General features: G+C 37.2%; 1 protein-coding gene across 1 annotated transcript in view; it reads left to right on the forward strand.

Moving 5' to 3' along the window:
- Window positions 1-2,010: 2,010 nt before the first annotated feature.
- The window catches only part of SLC9C2 (solute carrier family 9 member C2 (putative)), an 83,902-nt gene continuing 64,632 nt past the window's right edge, over window positions 2,011-21,280 (forward strand). Inside the window, exons 1-6 of the mRNA XM_039242365.1 lie at window positions 2,011-2,301; window positions 4,407-4,507; window positions 6,460-6,588; window positions 10,695-10,860; window positions 18,955-19,071; window positions 20,538-20,699. Of these exons, the coding sequence (XP_039098296.1) occupies window positions 2,175-2,301; window positions 4,407-4,507; window positions 6,460-6,588; window positions 10,695-10,860; window positions 18,955-19,071; window positions 20,538-20,699 (802 nt within the window). The 5' untranslated portion in view covers window positions 2,011-2,174. The remainder of the gene's footprint in view (window positions 2,302-4,406; window positions 4,508-6,459; window positions 6,589-10,694; window positions 10,861-18,954; window positions 19,072-20,537; window positions 20,700-21,280) is intronic.

A 21,280-nucleotide genomic window follows, 5' to 3' on the forward strand; every position in this document is an offset into this window, starting at 1 on the left:
AGAGAAAGGAATGGATCTCTCAAGAGACCCTGTAATTAAGACAGTTATTTAAAAAACAAAACAAAACATGGTCCTTGGAATTTATGGGCTGAGTGGTTTAAAAGAACCATACCAGACAGCAACAAAATGCAAATATTTTGGAGAATGGTTTATAGGTACCAATGGTGGTTGCTGCAATCAGGGCCAGACATAGAGCTGTTGACTAAAACTCTTCAAAGTTTCAAGTAGAAATTGAGACTTTCATTTGTCAAAGTTTCTTGGATACTGTAATGATGAGAAAATTGATGACAAATTTAGTAATCTCACTGCTGTGGGAATCCTTGGTGCCCTGGGGAAGAGGATTAGATTGGGATAACATAGGAATGAGAGAGTAAAATTTCACTCAAAATAACTCCCTTGAAAATAAACTACAAATTGATGAATAATGTTTATTTAAGTTTACACTGTATTTGTTTTTGGTGATTAGATTTGAGGCAAAAAATCTATTAAGTTTGGCATTGCAGAACTTGGGATACATTTGTCCTCCTATGAAAAGTAATATTGTTCCTTCAAATTAAGTACCCAAAGTGAGAAATTCCCATTGAAAAGGAAGGAGAGGTAGAAAAAGAGAACACGGAAAAGGATAAATGAAGAAGCCAGAAGGGACACCAGGCAATGTTACAGAGAACTGGGGCTCAAGAAAGAAAAACAAGAATATATATTTAAAAACGTATAGGAGGAAGTTCTGTCTACATGGTGAATGACCATGTCAGGCAAAGAAAATCAGTTAAAACAGTTGTGGACATTGACACGGCATGAGCATTAGGAAATGCAAGCTTCCCTGGAACTGGACCACTTAGCTGCTTCTGGATTGGGAGTGGGGATGATGTATGTAGCCAATCAGAATGAAAGTAAGTTGGCAAGCAACCAATGGGAATTAGGCATGGAAATGGCTTTCAGTGTATATCAGTTGGCAGTACTGTCCTTGGCAAACAGACGCAGAGCTGGGCATTATTTGTGATTTTCAAAAGCCTTCATCTTGATTTCAACTCTGAACCGGCTTAGTCTTGGAAGGCGGTATCTCTGGTCTTGGTAGTTTGGAGAAGAACTTGATTTGAGAGCGATGCTGTACTGACAGGTGGGGATAGCAGGATGTGAGAGTGCCAAGGACCTGGAGGGCTATTTGAGGGACACATGAAGTGATTTGAAGATGTAACATTTTGAATCTTATTTCTGCTTCACATCAGAATCATGGCTTGTAGACAGGTGCAAAAAAAAACCAAAGAGTAAATCTAAATATTATTGAGGATACTTCAGAAACCTCTGGGATTTTTAGGTTAAGGTTAACTGCAAGGAAAAATAAAATGGAATGAGTCCTTCTCAGGACCACAACATAGATTTGTGCAGGCTATGTTCTACACAAGGACACCAGCTGAGGGTAGGTACTGGGTTGAAATCCCTGCACAAGCTATGTGCCCTGTTATCAGGAAGGGGGGCTTTTTCTAATTCACTTAAAGGCACCATATGATAAAACCTCAAATTTAGTCTTTTCCTTTGTTTTTAGGTTATTAACACCTCCCATCCCAACCTTATTGGTGTGAATCAATGTTGACCACGTTTCCCATTTTGGATTTGTAAGGGCCCAGGAGAGGAGAAAGGGGACATGGAATTGAAATGGTAAAGGGGAATTCCAGAATGATTTATACCACAGAGGAAGAGTTCCCCCTCAAATAGTTCAGTTCATCAGATATTATAGAGAGCCTATTATGTGTCATGTACTGTGTGCACAGCCTTGAGGAAAAATAATATTTAGGCCTGGCCCTTGAGAACCTCACTGTCCAATGTGGAAGGCAAACACATCACTAGATCATACGATGGTTAAGTGCAGAAATCCATGGAGTCGCTTCCCCATGCCCATGTAGAAGTGTGAGGAAGAGATACACTGCTGTTCGTGTTCCTATAAAATGTTCTTAGAGAGAGCAACAGGTAGAACAGATGGTATCAATGTGTGCCCTGTGGCAAGAGGAAATGTGCTCAGACCTGAGTGTGGTACAATCTTAGAAAGAATGTGGATGTGCTGGAACCTGGCAAGTCTCATTTTCTTCTTTTTGCATGTTATAGTAGGTTAGTCTGGTAGTGAAAGTAGTAACTCACATGTGAATTCATCAAATTAGGACCGAAAAAGCAGTGTCAAAATGAACTCTTCCTTCTGGATGCAAAGAGAAGTTAACAGACCTGAATTACTCTGCGGCAGAGCAGCTGGCTACACTGTTGTAAATGGGCATTTCACATTGCTTGTGTGCTCCACAATTGTCTTGGGAGGTAGGTGGTTGTTTCTAAGCCTCATCTTTCCTCTGTCCTCTGAACCTTTCTTAGTGTAGACAGTGATCACAACTTCCATCAAAAGAAGTCCAATGAAACTATAAGATGTGAGTGAATGCTAACAGTCTAGTTTCTTTGAATTATAAATAGCATCTATACTATGTCCCTTCCTTCAGTGGCATTTGCTGAACACAGCAGAGCGGTAGGCAGAGAAGGAATTAGACAGTCCTCTCATGAGGGAGACAGACAAACAATGATTACAATGCAGTGTGTTTAGTTTAACTGTAAAGTTGTGGTCCGGAATCTTTTGTAACGCATAGGAGAGCCTCCTGCTGCCTACCTGCCAGGTTTAACCTGACCAACAAATCTACAATGAGGGGAGGGCGATTGGGACAAATAGGACACACATATGTGTTTCACAATTTGTGTACTTGATGTCATCACTTCTGTCCATTCTATTATGGATTTTGAAGTGATTTTGCTTCAGGGAAGATGCCATCCAACCCACCCCCTAGTGGGCAAATAGGAGAGACTTCACAAGGAAGGGTCTCTTAAATGATAATTAAGAATTCAATAAGTATGGGGCACCTGGGTGGCTCAGTCCATTAAGCGTCTGCCTCTTGATTTCAGCTCAGGTCATGATCTCACCGGTCGTGATTTTGAGCCTCCACGCTGACAGTTCGGAGCCTGCTTGGGATTCTCCTTCTTTCTCTGACCCTTCCCGACACATGCACACACTCTTTCCCTTTCTCAAAACAAATTAACTTAAAAACTTTTTTTTAAGAATTCAATAGGTGTGGTTAATGATATTCATGCAGATAAAATACCAAATTCAAAAACACAGATACTTTATTCCACAATTCAACACTAGTGATTGGAGAAAAGTTTCTAGTCTCCTTTAACATTTTTTTCTTTGAGAAAAAAGGTCAGCTGCTTTAAAATCCTTTCTGGAATTAGGAAGAGTATAAAGAAATAATGAAGCAAACATTCATAAAACCTTCTTCAATTTTATCTATCGTATCAGCGAGCAAAATCGCCTTTTCTGGGATCAGTCTTTAAAACACACATTAATGACACTGGTCTCCTGTCGTACTAAGAGGTGTTGGGGACCAAGAATTTCACCAGCTCCAGATCCTTGATGAAACATAGGGACAAATGCTTTAGCAGTAAAGGGCACTGCAGAAATGGTTCGAGAAACATTTCTTTATCTAGGCCTATGCAAAATAGGTATTTGAGTAATATCTACCAGTTTGCCATGACCTGTAGTTGGAAGGCAGTGAATGCAGAATCTGGGATGCCAATGAATCTTGCCCCAGGCATAAATTAATTGGATTATGGTCTATATATTCCTTCTGGAGAGAATGAATTGAATAACCTTGGACAGAGGAGAGAGTTTCAAGGCAGGATAATATGTGTAGGCAGAGAATAAAACATGTCTTCTGGTACTTGTGTGGTGAGGGAAGTTTTCTCCATAGTCAGAGCTCAGTTAAAAGTATTTCTGGTTTCAGGAAAACTATAGCAGTTTATGATGAGTAATTACTAATAAAAGGTGTACTATGTCAATATGAAGTTTGGCTTTCCATAACTTCTCATCATCAGACCCACAGGTAAGATACCTGTACAGTGATCATAATGGGCCACTACGTGGGCAAGTACTGGAATTTCAGTATTTTCCCAATTTACCTGTGAGAGGTGCTTCATTTTGTGTATCTTAAGAGACAGCATTAGTAACAGCTATCAATTATTTATTTATAATGATATGATACTCAGGAAATTTATTTATTTAAAAAATATTTTTAATATTTATTTATTTTTGAGAGAGACACACACACAGAGCATGAGCAAGGGAAGGGCAGAGAGAGAGGGAGGCACCGAATCCAAAGCAGGCTCCAGGCTCCCAGCTGTCAGCACAGAGCCCAACATGGGGCTCAAACTCATGAACTGCAAGATCATGACCCGAGCCAAAGTTGGACACTCAGCCAACTGAGCTACCCAGGCACCTTGACACTCAGGAAGTTTAAAATTAAGTACCTGGAGAAAGGGTATATTAAATTGTCTTGAAATTATACATTATGTCTAAATAATGCATACATGTATTTCTTCAGGATTTTTGAAGACCTGTCTAAGGAATTCTGAAGTCACTGTCTTGATAATTCTTTCTCTGTCAGGAGTTATAATAGGAAAACTGGCTCACAGTTTTGTTCAGGTAATGTATGTACAATAAATCAGTAAATGAAAAGACAGAGACCAAAACCAAGGTCTACTCTCAACCCTATCCCTGAATATATGGAATTTTTTTTTGGAAAATGTGAACAGTTCCTGGAAAGAATTCATCTGGTATTAGAAATTTTGAAAATGAAAAACCATATAGTAAAAGAGACCTGTTAGAGAAGCATAAGATAAAATGCTAGTATGGAACCCAACTACATTCTTGGGTTCTTCATCATCTGCCTTTGGAGCCTTACTCCTATTCCCTCCCCCTCTCTGTAATCTGGTTTCATCTATGGCATAATCTTCAATATGTGTGGAGGTTCTAGTTATAAAAGGCAGCTGTAACTGTCATAATGAAGCATGGTTACTCTTTTCTGACTGCCAGATTAAATGAAAAATGTGTCATATAATATATAATACTGATACAAGAAAAATTTTATTAATTAACTCAACTTCAAGTGCCTAGCAGTGAGATCAATAACAATTTGTCTCCACTCATTCTTTTATTTTTTAAAAATGGAGACCCTCTATAGGATCGTAAAAGCCTCTTGTCACTCTTCTGAAACACCACCATTACTACTAACATCATTTGAGTGTTTGCTATGTGCCAGGGTCTCTTTTAAGTGCTTTGTGCTTATTAATTTATTAACTATTACTATTTCTTTTTTTCCAATGAAAGCTGTTTAATTTTAAAAATTTGTTTGAGTATGCTTGACACACAATGTTACATTAGTTTCAGGTGTACAACATAGTGATTTGACTTATGTGTTACGCTGTGCTCAACTTATCATCAATTCTTGAGTTAATTCATTTGTCTTCACAGAAACCCAGTAGAAGTAGGTACTGTATCCTATTTTATAGATGAGAAAACTGAGGCACAGAGGTTAAGCAATGAAAATTAAACTATTAGTTGAGCCAGAAACTTTTTAGGAGGGAATATTTACAGCTTTTTAATCATTGTTGCTATCTCTTCCATTCATCTGTGTACAACCTTCATGATTTATGCCTTATATACACAATATGTGCTATTATCTATGTACTATTTTTCTCTACTTGACTCACTAAAGGACTTTATTATTTTTTTAAGGCAAGAACATTTCTTTTAATTTTTTAAATGTTTATTCATTTTTGAGAGAGAGCATGAGTATTGCAGAGAGAGAGGGAGACACAGAATCTGAAGCAGGCTCCAGGCTCTGAGCTGTCAGCACAGAGCCCATAGTGGGGCTCAAACTCCCACAAACTTGAAATCATGACCTGAGCTGAAGTCCATCTCACACTTAACTGAATGATCCACCCAGGTGCCTGGAGCATTTCTTTTTTTTAATGTTTACTTTTGAGAGGGAGTGAGAGTGAGAGAGTGCAAGTGAGCAGGGGAGGGACAGAGGGAGAGAGAGAGAAAGAATCGCAGGCAGGCTCTGCACTGCCAGCACAGAGTCCAATGAGGGGCTCAATCTCATGAACCATGAGATCATCACCTGAACTGAGATCAAGAACCAGATGCCTAACCAATGAGCCACCCAGGTTCCCCTCACTGAAGGACTTTAAAATCCTAAACAAATGTTTGTGAAATTACAAGAATCTGTGCAAGGTTCTCTTTTCTGTCTCAGTGCCGATTAGAATAAATATCTAACAGTCACATAAAAAATTCTTACCTGTGAACACCTAAAATTATCTCAGGGATCACTAGTGGCACTAGTTTCATTTTTTAAAACAATGATTACAGTATTTACCACAAGCAATGTTTGTGTAGCCCAAATACACACAATTCTCTGGTGAATAGTGGACTGTACGTATAACTCATCTGGACATCAGATCAAGAAATCTATAAGACCCTCAGAACTGGCCTTGATATAGCATCAATTTCTAATACCTCAAATTACCTAATTCTAATTTCTGACACCTCAAAATGGCGGCCAACTAATTTCTTTTTTATCTTTGTTAGTTTAGGTGCACGAAATTGTCTACCCTCTTCTGAGAACACCAAGCTTTTCACTTTATTGTTATTTTTCACCTATAATTATATTTATGGCTGCTTTGGATGTGGACTTTTATATACTCAAGAATGTGTTTTGGCAGGTAAGAACTCATTTTAAAACAAATCATGGTCAGTCTTGCTTATTTATGTTAGCAGAAAATATGTTTGTCTACAAAGAAGACTAATAATTCACAAATCTTACATTTTTAGTTGAATTTGTGGTTCCTTCTGCAGAACCACTAATTAAAGGGAATTGAAGGGAAAGGAGAAGGAATCCATATTTGCTGGGTGATCACTGTGATAAGGCACTGAGTAAATACCATTTCCATTTTATATATCAACAAATCGTGGCTAAGAGGTCACAGACAAGGCTGATAAATGACAGAATCTGGATTATTCATCTCCACTCTATCTATAGGTTTGCCCATTTTCACTGCTAAGATTGTTTTATTTGTGGCTTCTCTCTTTTTTCTTAATCATGCTTGCCAGACGATTTTATTTTTTCTTTCGAAGAACATTTTATTTTCTTTGGTTTTATTCCGTATTTTTCCTAACATCTTGAGGTAGATATTAGATTATTGATTTTTAGCTTTCCTGTTTTTTGTATTTTGTACATTTTAAGGTCTTAAATTTTTCTATAACTACTCTTACAGCTTCACCCACATGTTTTGATTTTTAGTGTTTTCATGATCATCCCAAACCTACCTAAAATTTTTACTGTACTTTTTTCTTGGACCTGTTGATTATTTTTTCCTCATGTGTGGAAGAATTTTGCTTGTTTATTATTTGTTATTGAAATATAGTGACATGCAATATTATGTTAATTTCAAGTGTATTTCACAGTGATTTAACAATCGTATACATATGAATGCTCACCATGATGAGTGTAGTTACCATCTGTCATTATACAAAGTTATCACAATATTAGTGACTATCTTCTCTATGCTATACTTTTATCCCTGTAACTTATTTATTTTAAAACTGAAAGTTGTACCTTTTAGGCCCCTTCTGCTATTTTGCCCATCCTCTACCCCTCTGGAAACGCTCAGTTTGTTCTCTGTATTAATGAGTCTATTTATGGTGTTTTTTTGTGTATTATTTTGTTTTTTAGATTCCACACATAAATGAAGTCATATGGTATTTGTCTTTTTCTGACTGACTAATTTCACTTAGCATTATAGGTGCATCCATGTTATTGCAAATGGCAAAATTTCATTTTTTAATGGCTGTATCTATATATAAATGCCACATCTTCTTTATCCAACTCATCTATCCATGGACACTTAGGTTGCTTGCATATCTTGGCTCTTGTAAATAATGCTACAATAAGCAGGGATGCATCTATCTTTTTGACTTAGTGTTTTGTTTTATTTGGATAAATACCCAGAAGTGGAATTCCTGGATCTTATGGTAATTCTAGTTTTAGTTTTCTGAGGAATCTCCATACTGGTTTCCACAGTGGCTGTACCAATTTACCAACAGCACAAGAGAGTTTCCTCTTTTCTACATCCTTGTCAACACTTGTCATTTCTTGTCTTTTTGGTACTTGCCCTTCTGACAGGTATGAGGTGATAGCTCATTGTGGTTTCAATTTGCATTTCCCTGGTGATTTGTTATGTTGAGCATCTTTTCATGTGTCTGTTAGATATCTGTATGTCTTTTTTGGAAAAAAGTCTATTTAGGTCCACTGCTCATTTTTAATTGGATTATTTATTTTTAACCCATTAATTACTTAGAAGTTACTTTAAAATTTCCAAATATGGTATTTTATTGTTATTTCTTTTATCATATTGTGACCAGAGAATATGTTTTGTATATCAACCCTTATGGTTTGTGGAGATTTGCTTTGTGGCCTGGTACATCACTTTTCCAAAATGTTCTTTGCTTTACAAGAATATATATTCTCCAATTGTTGAGTGTAGGGGTCTAAATTTGTTTAGTAGATTATTTTGTTTACTATGAAGTTTGGTCTTCTATATCTTCGCCAGTATTGTTTTTCAATTTAATATAACAAGCTTCCATTATAACTATGGATTTATCAATTTCTCCTTGCAATTCTGCCAGTTTTTACTTTATATAAGTAGAAACGCTGTTATTAAGTGCCTACAAGCATTAGTATTGTCCTCGTTAATTTCCCCCCCCACATGATTTAGTTACCCTTTTATCCTAAATAATGCTCTTTGCCTTATGTCAGTTCCATCTGGTACCACTGTAATTATACCAGCTTTCTTTTGTTTAATATTTTCCTGGTATAATTTTCTCATCCTTCCACTTATAAGATTTTGGTGTCCTTATGTCTAGATTTTTTTTTAATAATATATACTTAGATTTTGTTATTTTATCCATGTTGAGAATCTCTGCTGCTTTACTGGGCACCCAGGTGACTCAGTCAGTTGGTGTCTGACTTTGGCTCAGGTCATGATCTCACAGTTTATGGGTCTGAGCCCCATGTCAGGCTCTGTGATTAATAGCTCAGAGCCTAGGGCCTGCTTTGGATTCTGTGTCTCCCACTGTCTCTGCCTCTTCCCCACGTGCACTCTGTCTCTCTCAATAATAAATAAATATTTAAAAAATTAAAAACTCATTTAATATTTATTATGGCTAAAAATAGATTTAGAAGGGCAAAATATTTTAACAGATTTGAGGCACCAAGGAAGATTGAATGGAAAATAGTGTTTGGAAATATGCTCCACACTGTAAACCATTGGAGAAATAAAAATTAAAACCACAGTGAAGTACCACTACATACCTATTGGAATGGCAACAGCAGAAACAATAACAAGCCTGATAATAGTGAGTGCTGGTGAGAATGCATGAAAAATGCAAAATGCTATAGCCACTTTGGAAAAGATTTTGGGAGTTTCTTACGGAGTTAAACACACACTTGTCTTATGACCCAGCAATTCTACTTCTGTGTATTTATTGACCTGAAATGAAAGCTAATGTTTACCCTAACACAGGCTCTGTGTGATTCTTTGTAGCAGCCTCATTCATAATCAGAAAAGTCTAGAAAGAATTCAAATGTTCCTCAGCTAGTGAATGAATGAACACGTTGTGATACATCTTACAATAGAATATCACCCAGCAATGAAAAAGAAACAGAGCATTAATAGGCACAACATAGAAGAATTTCAAATGCTTTATGCTAAGAGAGGGAAACCAGACTCAAAAGCCTACCTATTGTATAATCCCATTAATAGACCTTCCTTCTAGCAAAGCCAAAACAGTAGGTTTGGAGAGCAGATCATTTGTTGCCAGGCACTGGGGACAGGGAAAGAAACTGAGTACTAAGGAGGAGCTGAAGGATTTTTTTTTTTTTTTTGATGTGATGCAACTGTTCTGTTTCTTAACTGTAGTCACGGTCACATGACTGCATGCATCTGTCCAAAAACCTATAACTCCACATCAAAAGAATGAATTTCACTGTATGTGAATTAAACAAAGAAATAGATTTGGACTTATTTCTCACATATAGTTTTGTACTCTGCATTTGCCACGCTTCCAGCCTTTGTTTCTCGTTCAGCATTCTCAATCAAGTTGAGTCCGTTTTCTTTATTCTTAAATTCCTTCTTGTTTAAGAGTTTTACATTCTGTTTCTATTTTTGACTCAGACACTGCTGATTGCCTATCTGATACACATTCTCTTTTTCTATCATTAACAGAAACTTACTAGATTTTGCTCGAAATAGAGGTGGGCCCAGTGTGAAAGATTGTATTTCTCAGCAAGCGGTAGCTGTGTAGCCTCAGAAAATAGTGTGGCTTAATGAAAGGTGCATAAAAGTTTGTTGAATGAGGCTTCTAGAAAGCCTTCAAAAAGAGGGCCAAATCAGCGGTCATGTGGTTTTGGCCTTTTGTTTTTACCTCTCTTTTTGCCTGGAGCCCTGCAGATCAACACTGAAGAAGCCAGAAAATGTTTTACACAGAAGCAGGAAACATTTGCATTCCATTTTAAGAACATTTTGATGTTCAGAACTATTAAGCAAGAATGACAACAAGAAAGATTAGTAAATTGTTCTTGTAACAGTAAGATAGAATCTCTTTTGTTTGGAAGGGATGGTTTCTTTGAGTCAGGTAACCCTGAATACCTTTTAAAGTTATTTGTAACTGTACAAAATGCATAACCAAAATCTGATTCTTATCTAAGTAAATGCAGTCATGCCATCTTTATATGCTAAACCTAATACTGTGTTATGAATTGGTTTCACAGGTCTTCTTGACAGGATTAATAAGCTTTGTTGTGGCATTCATCATAATTGGATATGTAGTTCTGAAATTCAATAAGGATTCATGGAATTTGCAATCTTGCCTACTCTTTAGCATGATCCTTGGCATTACAGATCCTATTCATTCTGTGAATTCACTAAAAACTATTGGTATGTCACATTTATTCCTCTCTCTTACACTGAAAATATGAAGATACATTATTTTCTTTGGGTCTTGTTTTTTGTCTTGTTTTGGTCTTTTTGTTTGTTTTGCACAAATTGTGCATCTGGCAGAGTAAAAATTGGTTATTTTTCTTGGAGATGGACGTTGATTGACTTGAATGGTACAATTCAAATAAGGCAATCCAAGATCTGGTATAAATATACCAATTGTAATCTCAAAGGATTTTTTTTTTCAAGAAGAAAAGTAACCTTTCTAGAAGGTGATAAAAATTAGATTCATATTCCATTTCACTGAATTCTAAGCCTTGAGGTAGAAACTCTGCCCTAACCCCAGTGAAACTTCCCTGAGGCCTTACTGCCTCTTATTAGAACTGCCTCGCTTTCAGACTAGCTAACATTAAGCAGGTAGTGGAAGGGTGCGTAGTTTGCTTAAAATAAATGAGTAAGATCATAGTTTGGCAAACATGTTCAGTAATAGCTTTTTCCTGAGACGCCTGGGTGGCTCAGTAGTTAAGTATCCAACTCTTGGTTTGGGCTCAGGTCATGATCTTATGAATCGTGAGCCTGCCCCTCTCCCTCTCACATGCTCTCTCTCTTCCCCAAAATAAATAAACTTAAAAAAAAAAAGTAATAGCTTATTCCCATCAGGGTTTGGGGACCCTCAATACTTCTCCTTTTATTTGGTAAAAGATGATTTCACTCAGGAATATCCCCCTGTCATCATGTTTTATTAACACAGCAATAAAAACATGAAATGGTCAGATGCTCTGGTTTCAGTTTTTGACAAGGAAATATTTTTCCTACCCAATTTTAAGGTATTGATTATATTTAATGGAAATATATTGCCTTATGATTGGAACTGGAAACCTCCAACCTATCCAGCAAGTGATATTCCCAATTTTACACCCATTTATACCTGCATTTGGGGGAACATAGATTTTTAAGGTGGGAATACCCTAAATTGTCATATTTCTCAGAGTCTGATCCTGTCCTCTTTTCTTTCTCTCTCTCTCTACTTTCTAAGTAGAGATTTTTTTTCTCTCTGTTTTTTCCCTCATCTGTTTTTGTCTTTCAGCTGTTTGTATCGGCCAGTTGTTTCATTCACTTTTTTACCCTGTTCCCTTTTTTGAAATGCTTGACTGTAAGTGGCTATAATAAACTATAAAGTTTAATTATTTACTGCAGTTTCTATATTCATTTTTTTTCAAAAAAGAAGTATAACAGAAAGTCTTCTACTTTTTTATTTTTAAAATTTATTTTTTTATTTTTGTGAGGGAGAGAGAGAGCGAGCACACATGCACGAATGGGGTAAGGACCGAGAAAGGGAGAGAGAGAATCCCAACCAGTTTCCACACTCAGCGTAGAGCCTGACATGGGGTTTGATCTCACAACTTTGAGATCATGATCTGAGCCAAAATCAAGAGTTGGACGCTTAATCAACTGGGCTACCCAGGTGCCCCCAAAGTCTTCTATTTTTTAAAAAGAAAACTAGTGAGGGTATTTGGCTTTTAGTTAATTATTTTCTTTATGTCATTAATGCTTAAGGTGGTATATGGGTTCTAGATCTAATAATTTTTCCTAATAAGACAAATTTGAGTCATTTTGGTGGGGGGAATAAATATCACTCTTGTTTATTTATGGTGTTGGCAGAATTACCATATGGACAACATATGTGAATTAGATAAGTGGTTCTTTCTTCAGAACAGTTTACTTCTAATTGTCATAGTAATTTTTTAAGGAAAAATATTTTTTTGCCATATGCCTAAAATTATCATAATATGCAAAACTAGTTCCTACAATGCAGATAGTGCTTCTTTTGATGTATAGTCACCCTGCACAGTCTGGGTGGCCTGACCTGCTGGGAAAGTAGTGGATATTCACATGCAAGTGGAAAGGAACTTGTGTATTCATTACCTGTTTGAAAAGAATACATTGGGTTCAAACAATTTTTACTTTAAAACAAATCTGGAAATTGATAACACAGGGCACAACAGATATTGGAAAGGATGCAGAGAAATGGGAACAGTTTCATACTGTTAATACAAAATGCAAACTGGTACAGCCACTCTGGAAAACAGTATGGAGTTTCCTCAAAAAGTTAAAATAGAACCACCCTATGATGCAGCAATTGCACTACTGGATATTTATCCAAAGGATATAAAGATATTAATCTGAAAGGGCACATGCACCTTGTGTTTATAGCAGCATTATCAACAATAGCCAAATTATGGAAAGAACCCAACTGTCTACCAACTAGATAAAGATGTTAGATATAGATATCATGGAATATTATTCAGCCACCAGAAAGAATCTTGCCACTTGAAACAATGTGGATGGAGCGAGAGTATATCATATGAAGTGAAATAAGTCAGTCAGAGAAAGACAAATACTCATGTGGAATTTAAGAAACAAAACAGAAAAACATAGGGGAAAGAACTAGAGGGAGGCAAACCATAAGAGACTCTTAACTGTAGAGAACAAACTAATGGTTGCTAGAGCATAGGTCGGTGGAGGGATGAGCCAAACTGGGGATAGGTATTAAGGAGGGCACTGGGTGTTGTATGTAAGTAATGAATTACTAAATTCTACTCCTGAAACTAATATTACACTATATGTTAACTAAAATTTAAATAAAAGCATGAAATATTAAAAAAACAAAAAACAAATTTGAAATAGGACTTTGTAAAAGAATAAAACACAAAGTTTTGGTATGATCTCAAATGAGTAAAAAGTTCATACGGTTACAAAAAGACTTCAGCATGAAGGTTGTATCTGAACTGTGAAACTGTAGGTGGTTTTTGTTTTATTCTTTCTTTTCCACATTTTACAGTGAATTAGTGACTATAAATTAGTTCCACATTATGGGGGAGTAATTCTTGTGGCATTTTGCCATTAAACACAACTACAAGGCAAATTCAATGCTTCATCCTTCAGACCTTGTATTTAACTTGTTCCAGGTTGGGTCACTAAATTTGAGGGAAAGATGAAAGGATTTCATGAGCAGCTAAATCAAATGTGCTCTAACCTGTTTAACCAGCATTTTTTGTGGCTTCTGTCACAGTCAAAGCTAGGAACAAGTAGTAAACTGAATATTGGTTAGCAAGCCTCTTGGGAGCTTCCCAGGTGCAATTTGAAACTGATGCCCATATGAAGAGGGAAGGGAGAGACTGAAGAAAGAGGCATGTTGGTAGGGGACAGGTTTTATAAGCAAAAGAAACTTACCTACAAGGCTTGTCTTGGGCAGCACAAGATGAAAACATCCCTGCACCTGCACTCCACTTCTTAAGATTCATGTGCTGCCCTTAACAGAGTCCAGTCACATACAATGTGCAGGGGTTCTCAATACCACATCACTATCTCAAAGCTGTATCCTTGGATCAGCCTCTGGCAGCAGGAAGGCAAATGGAGCTCACATTCCAAGTGCTGGGGAGGGGCTAAGGAGCCTCTAATCACCCAGGTCCTGAAAGTCAGCTGGTCAATCACCCGTCATATCTTCTGGATGACCTTCCCCAACAATGAGAGGATTATAACTACCTTGCCATTTGCTTTCTATATTGGCTACAATAATGAAGCAAGAAGAACAGAAATAAACAGGCTGAATATATTGATCCATAGTCAGACACTGAGTAATTAGTAATTCTGTATAATCCTGTATATCCTATCATTCAGGAGACTTTGGGAAAGATGGATAGAATCTGAATATTCTGATGTTTCATATCTTCAGATCAAACATGGAAAAGCAGAGATTTTCTTTCTTCTAAATTACATATAGTACTCTAGAAATAATAATAATGATGATGATAATCCCCCAGCTATACATATTAATTATTATGTGTTTCAAAAACACCAAAAGAAAAAAATTAGAATTTTAATCAGATCCAGTTCTGTTTGGATTTAGAAAAAACATATCACTTTGATCATTTTGAATTTTGATACAATAGATTATATTAAACAGATGCTTTTAGAAAATATGTAGTTTTGCAATCCTTTCTATATCAATTTGTAATTATATTAGGCTGCATAATGTACTATTGTGTGTCATATGTTCTTAACTTTGGGGGTTATGCCAACTCCACAAACTTATCATGGACCCTGTGTCCCTCTTTTTGTATATTCCTGTGGATCTGGAGAAGGAAAACTCTTGAAGAAGCAGAGGGAGTAATCCCTCTCATGTTTGCCACAGCCAGAGTGGAAAAACATCATAATTCATGGGACATCAAGTAGAGGTCTTAGTGGCAGGGAAATTTTGCTTTAAACTAAAGGCTGCTCTGGTACCCTATAGCAAAGCCTAAAAGCAAATTACAAAAGGTTAAGCTATTTCCAAGTAATAACTGTATTCTAGAACAAGAATATTTATAGGAACACAAAAAAGTACAGCACCTAATAAATATACACTCCTGTCACCTGTAATAAAAAATTGGCAGGCATGCAAAGGAGCAGTAAAATATGAGTCATAAAAACTACAAAATAATAAGAAACAGAAGCAGTCATGAGGCAGATGGTAGAATTAGTAGACAAAAACATTAAAACAGTTATTGTAACTCTATTCTATACGTTCAAAAAAATTAGAGGAAGGATTAAGGCTGGGATAAAACTTACTCCTATCACTTTTTGAGAGGCCACTTTAAATAATCATGAATTTTGCAAGCCAGTTGTTAAACCACCAGTAATTTCAAATTGGCTGTGGTGGAAATGTTTATACATGGAATCAACAAATGTTGCAAATCAGGTGTTTTTGTTTTTGTTCTAATTTTGGAGAGGTGGTTTCTCATCATACCACTGGTAGATATATAAAAGACCTAACCAAACTTCTAGAGATGAAAAACACAATATCTAAGGCAAAAATTCCACTGGACTGAAGTAGACTAGACACCATAAAAGAAAGTATTAATGAACTTGAAGATGCAGCAATAGATACTATCCAAGGCAAAGCACATGGAGAAAAAGACTAAATTGAGAGAAAAAAACATCAGTGAACCATGGGACAACTTCAAATACAAGTCACCAAAAGACAGAAGAGAGAGGAGAGACAAACAAAAAAATATTGAATAGATGAAAAATTCTAAATTTGATGAAAATTTTACAGCCACGGATTTCAAGAAGCTCAACCTACCATGAACCCAAGAAACATAACACTACACTATCACATATAAAAATCAAGTTCCTAAAAATATCCTAAAGGCAGGCAGAAGGGAAAAAGAGACACATTATATACAGAGGGACAAAAATAATAATGACCTCTTTTCAGAAACAATGCAAGCAAAAAGATGGTGGAATCATGTTTTTAGTGGACTCTGTCTCCTTTCCTCTCAGACTCTTGCTATTCAGAGTCCTTTGGCTTCAGCCCTTCTTTGTTTGAGAGATGCAGGCGGAAGTATGGAACTCCCTACTTCTCTGCCATCTTGGCTAATCTCCAGAACCATGTTTTTAAAGTACTAAAATAAAAGCTTAGAATTCTCAGTGGAAATATATTTGAAAAGCAAAGGTAAAATACCTTCTTAAACATATTGAAGATAAAATAATTTATCACCAGCAGACCCGCACTATAAAAAGATGATAAAGGAAGTCAGGCAGAAAGAAACTGGTATCAAATGGAGATTTGGATCTACATAAAGGAATGGAAAGCTCTGTAATTGGTAAACTTATGGGGATGTATAACTTTTTTCTTATTTTTATTAGAAAACATTTTTTCTAATGTTTATTCATTTTTTGAGAGAGAGAGAGAGAGACAGAGAATAAGTGGGGGAGGGGAAGAGAGAGAGGGAGACACAGAATCCAAAGCAGGCTCCAGACTCTGAGCTGTCAGCAGAGCCTGAAGTGGGGCTTGAAACTCACAAACCACGAGATTATGACCTGAGCCAAGTCAGCCACTTAACTGATGAGCCACCCAGGTGCTCTTGATGTTTTTCTTATTTTTAAATCTATTTAAAATATAATATTTAAAGCAACGATGATAGCAATCAACTTTGGGTTATATATATTTGCTCCTCCATTCTTTGCTTGTGGCTTCTACTCTCAGGGTCACAAGTTGGCTGCTAAAGTTCCAGTCATCACGCCCACATTTCAGGCAAGGAGAAGAGGAAAAGGGCAAAGGACAGAGAGATGCTCTTTTCAACCAAGTCACTTCTCCCTCCAAGAAATTTCCCCAGTTACTTGGTAACTTCCACTTATATCTCAGTGGCTACTCTTTGAAGTCCAGGATGTGAGAGGAAGTGGTCATTTAACTGGATGCAGTGCCACCCTGGATAAAACAAGTTTTGTTACCAAGAGCAGAGGATGGATACTGGTTGGGCAAGTACCAGTCACTATCACCCTACTCATAAGTTGTATATCACCAAGCAATTAATTTGATAATATTTTCCATTAAATTTAACAGCTTGTGAATGCTAAGTGCCAATAAGATTTTGTTCTGAATTTTTAAATTTTAAAAACAACTTTTTTTGAAATATAATCTACATACCATAAAATTCGTCCTTCTAAAGTTGTACAGTTCAGTGGTCGATCATATATTTACAGAGATATACAACCATCATCACTATCTAATTTTAGAACTTTTTTTTTGAGAGAGAGCACATGAGCAGGGGAGAGGGGCAGAGGGAGTGAGGGAGGGAGGGGGAGAGAGAGAGAGAGAGAATGAATCTTAAGCAGGCTCCACACTGGGCATGATTTCATGACCATGAGATCATGACCTGAGCTGAAATCAAGAGTCAGACATCTAACTGACTGAACCACCCAGGTGCCCCTAGAGCATTTTTGTCACCATCAAAGAAATCTCCTGGCCATTAGCAGTCACATCTAATTCCCCCATTCCAAACCCATGGCAACCACTAATCTATTTTCTGTCTATAGATTTGCCTATTCTGGACATTTCATACAAGTCAAACCATACAACACATGTTTCTTGTGTTTCTCTTCTCTCACTTTTTATGTTTTCAAGGTTCATCCATGTTGTGACATGTATCAGTCAGGACTTCATTCTTTTCTGTGGCTGAAGAATTCAATTGACTCTTAAAAATAATGCTGCTATGCTCTCAACAATAGCTAAAACATGGAAAGAGCCTAAGTGTCCATCAACAGATGAATGGATCAAGAAGATGTGGTTTATCTATACCATGGAATACTACATGGCAATGAGAAACAAGGAAATCTGGCCACGTGTAGCAACATGGATGGACCTTGAGGGTGTTATGCTGAGCGAAATAAGTCAGGCAGAGAAGGACAAATACCATATGTTTGCACGTATAGGAGGATTAGGAGGAACTTAACTGAGGAACAAGGGGGAGAAGAAGGGGGGAAATGGTGGGGGAAAGGGAGAGAGGCAAACCATGAGAGACTCTTGAATGCTGACAAAAACTGAGGACTGATGGATGTGGGGGGGAGGGGAGATGGACATGGAGGAGGGCACTTGTGGGGATGAGCACTGGGTGTTATGTGGAAACTAATTTGACAATAAACTATTTGTAAAAAAAAAAAAAACAATTATAAGGGTGGTTTTAGTCCATAATTTTATCACTCTATTCCTTAGGGAATGAGCTAGACATTGGTGAATATCAAGTAACATAAATATCACAAACCCAACAATTTAATTAGGGAAATGTCATAAATATTGCCCAATAAAATGTTTATTTACAAGTTAAAAAAATAATGCTGCGATGAACATTCATGTACAATTGTATGGACATAGGTTTTCAATTCTCTTTAGCATACATCTATAAGTGGAATCACTGGGTCATCCTTTGTACTTATTTCTAAAATGTGATTTTTGTGGAGTCAAATGATCTATGTTTATTCAAGCTAAATTATTGTGTTGAGTTGAGAAGTATTTTGTCTCATTCTAAAACTCAAGCATGGTTTGGGGCCATGGACACTTTAGAGAATGCTATTGTCATGTTCCCTTGTCATTGGAGACATAAAAAAAGCACATGGAGAAATTAAAAAATGGTGATTGTCTTACAGATGCATCCCAGTCATGGCTGTTTTCTTTTTGTCTAGCATATTCCTTCTCTTCTATTTTTGTGTTTCCTGTGCAAGAGCATCCTTTTCATGTACCAAATTAACTATATTTCATATTTCCTTTTCCAGGCATTTCCAAAATGTACACTGATATCATAAGAGGAGAATCAATGATAATTTGTGGCTTCACATCCATATTTTTTGGAATTTTTCGGAGCAACCCACTCCACATTTCCATATTTAGAGGTAGGAGCATTTATTTTCCTATAAATATTTTCTAGGATGTGAGTGCATTATTAAAAAGTGTTTATTTAGTTATCTGAGCGACAGGGTAAGCGTACATGAGAGAGAGGGGCAGAGAGAGAAGGAGAGAGAGAGAATCCGAAGCAGGCTCCACATTGTCAGCACAGAGCCCATCATGGGGCTTGATCTCACAGACAGTGAGATCATGATCTGAGCTGAAAATCAAGAGTTGGACGTTTAAACGACTGAGCCCCCCAGGTGCCCCTCCTCTGCATGTTCTCTAAAATCATTCTTCTATGATGCATTTCAATTCACACCAAAATTAAAATACATTCAAGATGTCTTAACTTTACTGCATTCTCTATATTTTACTTTTGGACCAATTCAATATATTACCATATATATGTTTTCTTGGACAGTAAAGGGGAAAATATGGTAACGAAATGATTTAATTTCTCTCCCCACCACACACACATCATCTGGCTCAAAGTAACTTCTTTCTTGGATTAATTTGGACCTCAATGAGTGGATATTAAGAATTGATTAGGGGCACCTGGCTGGCATAGTGGGTAGAGCATCTGACTCTTGATCTCAAGGTCATGAGTTCAAGTCCCACATTGGGTGTGGGGCCTACTTAAGAAAAAAAAAAAAAGAATTGACTTGATCCTGGATTTGAGCCTGAGGGTGAAGGCAGAATGTTTCAGGCAATACTGGACAGTCAGGTCCTAGAAGTGATAACAGATTCATGTGGTTCAAAGTCACTAGGATAAGGAGCATGTTCCTTTGCTAGTTTTTCAGATGTGGTGCTAGTTTAAAAGGAAGGGAGGGAATCATACTATGAAAAGGGAAAAGGTTCCCTCCTGACCTGTTTATGTGATAGTTTTAGGAGGAGAGAGGTGCTAAAAGGAGAAAGAAATATTGCTGATAAAGAGGGGTTTGCAGAGCTTCTCAGTGGGGAGCATTTGGGGTCGGACAGCCTTTGTTATTTAGGACTGACCTTGGCATTGCCAGACACCTGCTCACTAACTGCCACTGTTGCCCCCAGTTCTGGTGACTATGGAAAATTTCTCTTCTCCATTTCCCAAATGCCTTTGGGCTGGGGTCACAAATGGACTTCAGGCTGGTGGGGCCCAGGATGTGATTTTCTTGGCTCTAACATAGTTTCTAAAAAAACATTTGAATTTGGATGCCTTTTAGTCAGACATTCATTCACTCTCCAGTTTGTCACAGGCTGAGGACATTTGAGTCTGCTGTCCCTGGATAAACAAACTTCAAACTACAGACCATTAGGGAAATATGTCCCCAGACTGTCTGTTTTGCCAGGCTTTCATGAAACTCCGACTTGTTGAAGGACAAGGTCCCCATTCAAAATCTCAAAAGCAAACCAAAGCACACAGACCCAAATGCCATCAATGAAAGAAACCAAAGTTATAATTCAGTTTCTGTTCTATCTTATTTTCTTTTTCTAGAGTTACATGTAATCATGAGCCTCTTATTGGACATCTTTGGAAGCATAATATGTGGATATTCATGTGCAAGAATCATTCAGCTTATATTGACTGACCTCTTTAGCAATACACTAACTAGTGTCATTCTTTGCATTTCAATGGTGTACATGACCTTCTACATTGGTAAGGCAGAGACAAATACAAAGAAATGCTGTCCACAAAGCGAATTTTATGTACTTTTGTTTTTCATTGATCTTGAATCAGTTGCCCCTTCCTAACTGCTTCCTCCCCTGTTGTAGCCCCTCTGTGCATCTTGTTATGTTATTCTTCTGCTACTTCTAGCTCTTTCCTGGTCTCTCTTAACATCTCCTTAATTTCAACCCCATGTCCCTTCCCTTTGAATTCTTTCTTTATGTAATTACTCTCTTGCTCTTTTTTTAATGATAAAAAATGTTTATTATTTATTTTGAGAGAGAGAGTGAGCAAGAGAGGTGCATAGAGAGAGAGGAGAGAGAGAGTCCCAAGCAGGTTCTGCACTCACTGTCAGCACAGAGCCCAACAAAGGGCTCGAACCCACCAACCACCAGATCATGTCCTGAGCCAAAATCAAGAGTCAGACACTTAACTGCCTGAGCCATCCAGGCACTCCTCTCTTGTTCTTTTTGAATTCCACCCTTTGACCTTACATTTAGTCACTGGCCATCCCCTGGAAGGGGAATCAGCACTGAGATGATTCCTGCTCTGACCCTTAGCAGCCCATCTCT

Source organism: Hyaena hyaena, unplaced genomic scaffold, assembly GCF_003009895.1.
Source record: "Hyaena hyaena isolate Hyena2069 unplaced genomic scaffold, ASM300989v1 scaffold_209, whole genome shotgun sequence".
NCBI lineage: Eukaryota > Metazoa > Chordata > Mammalia > Carnivora > Hyaenidae > Hyaena > Hyaena hyaena.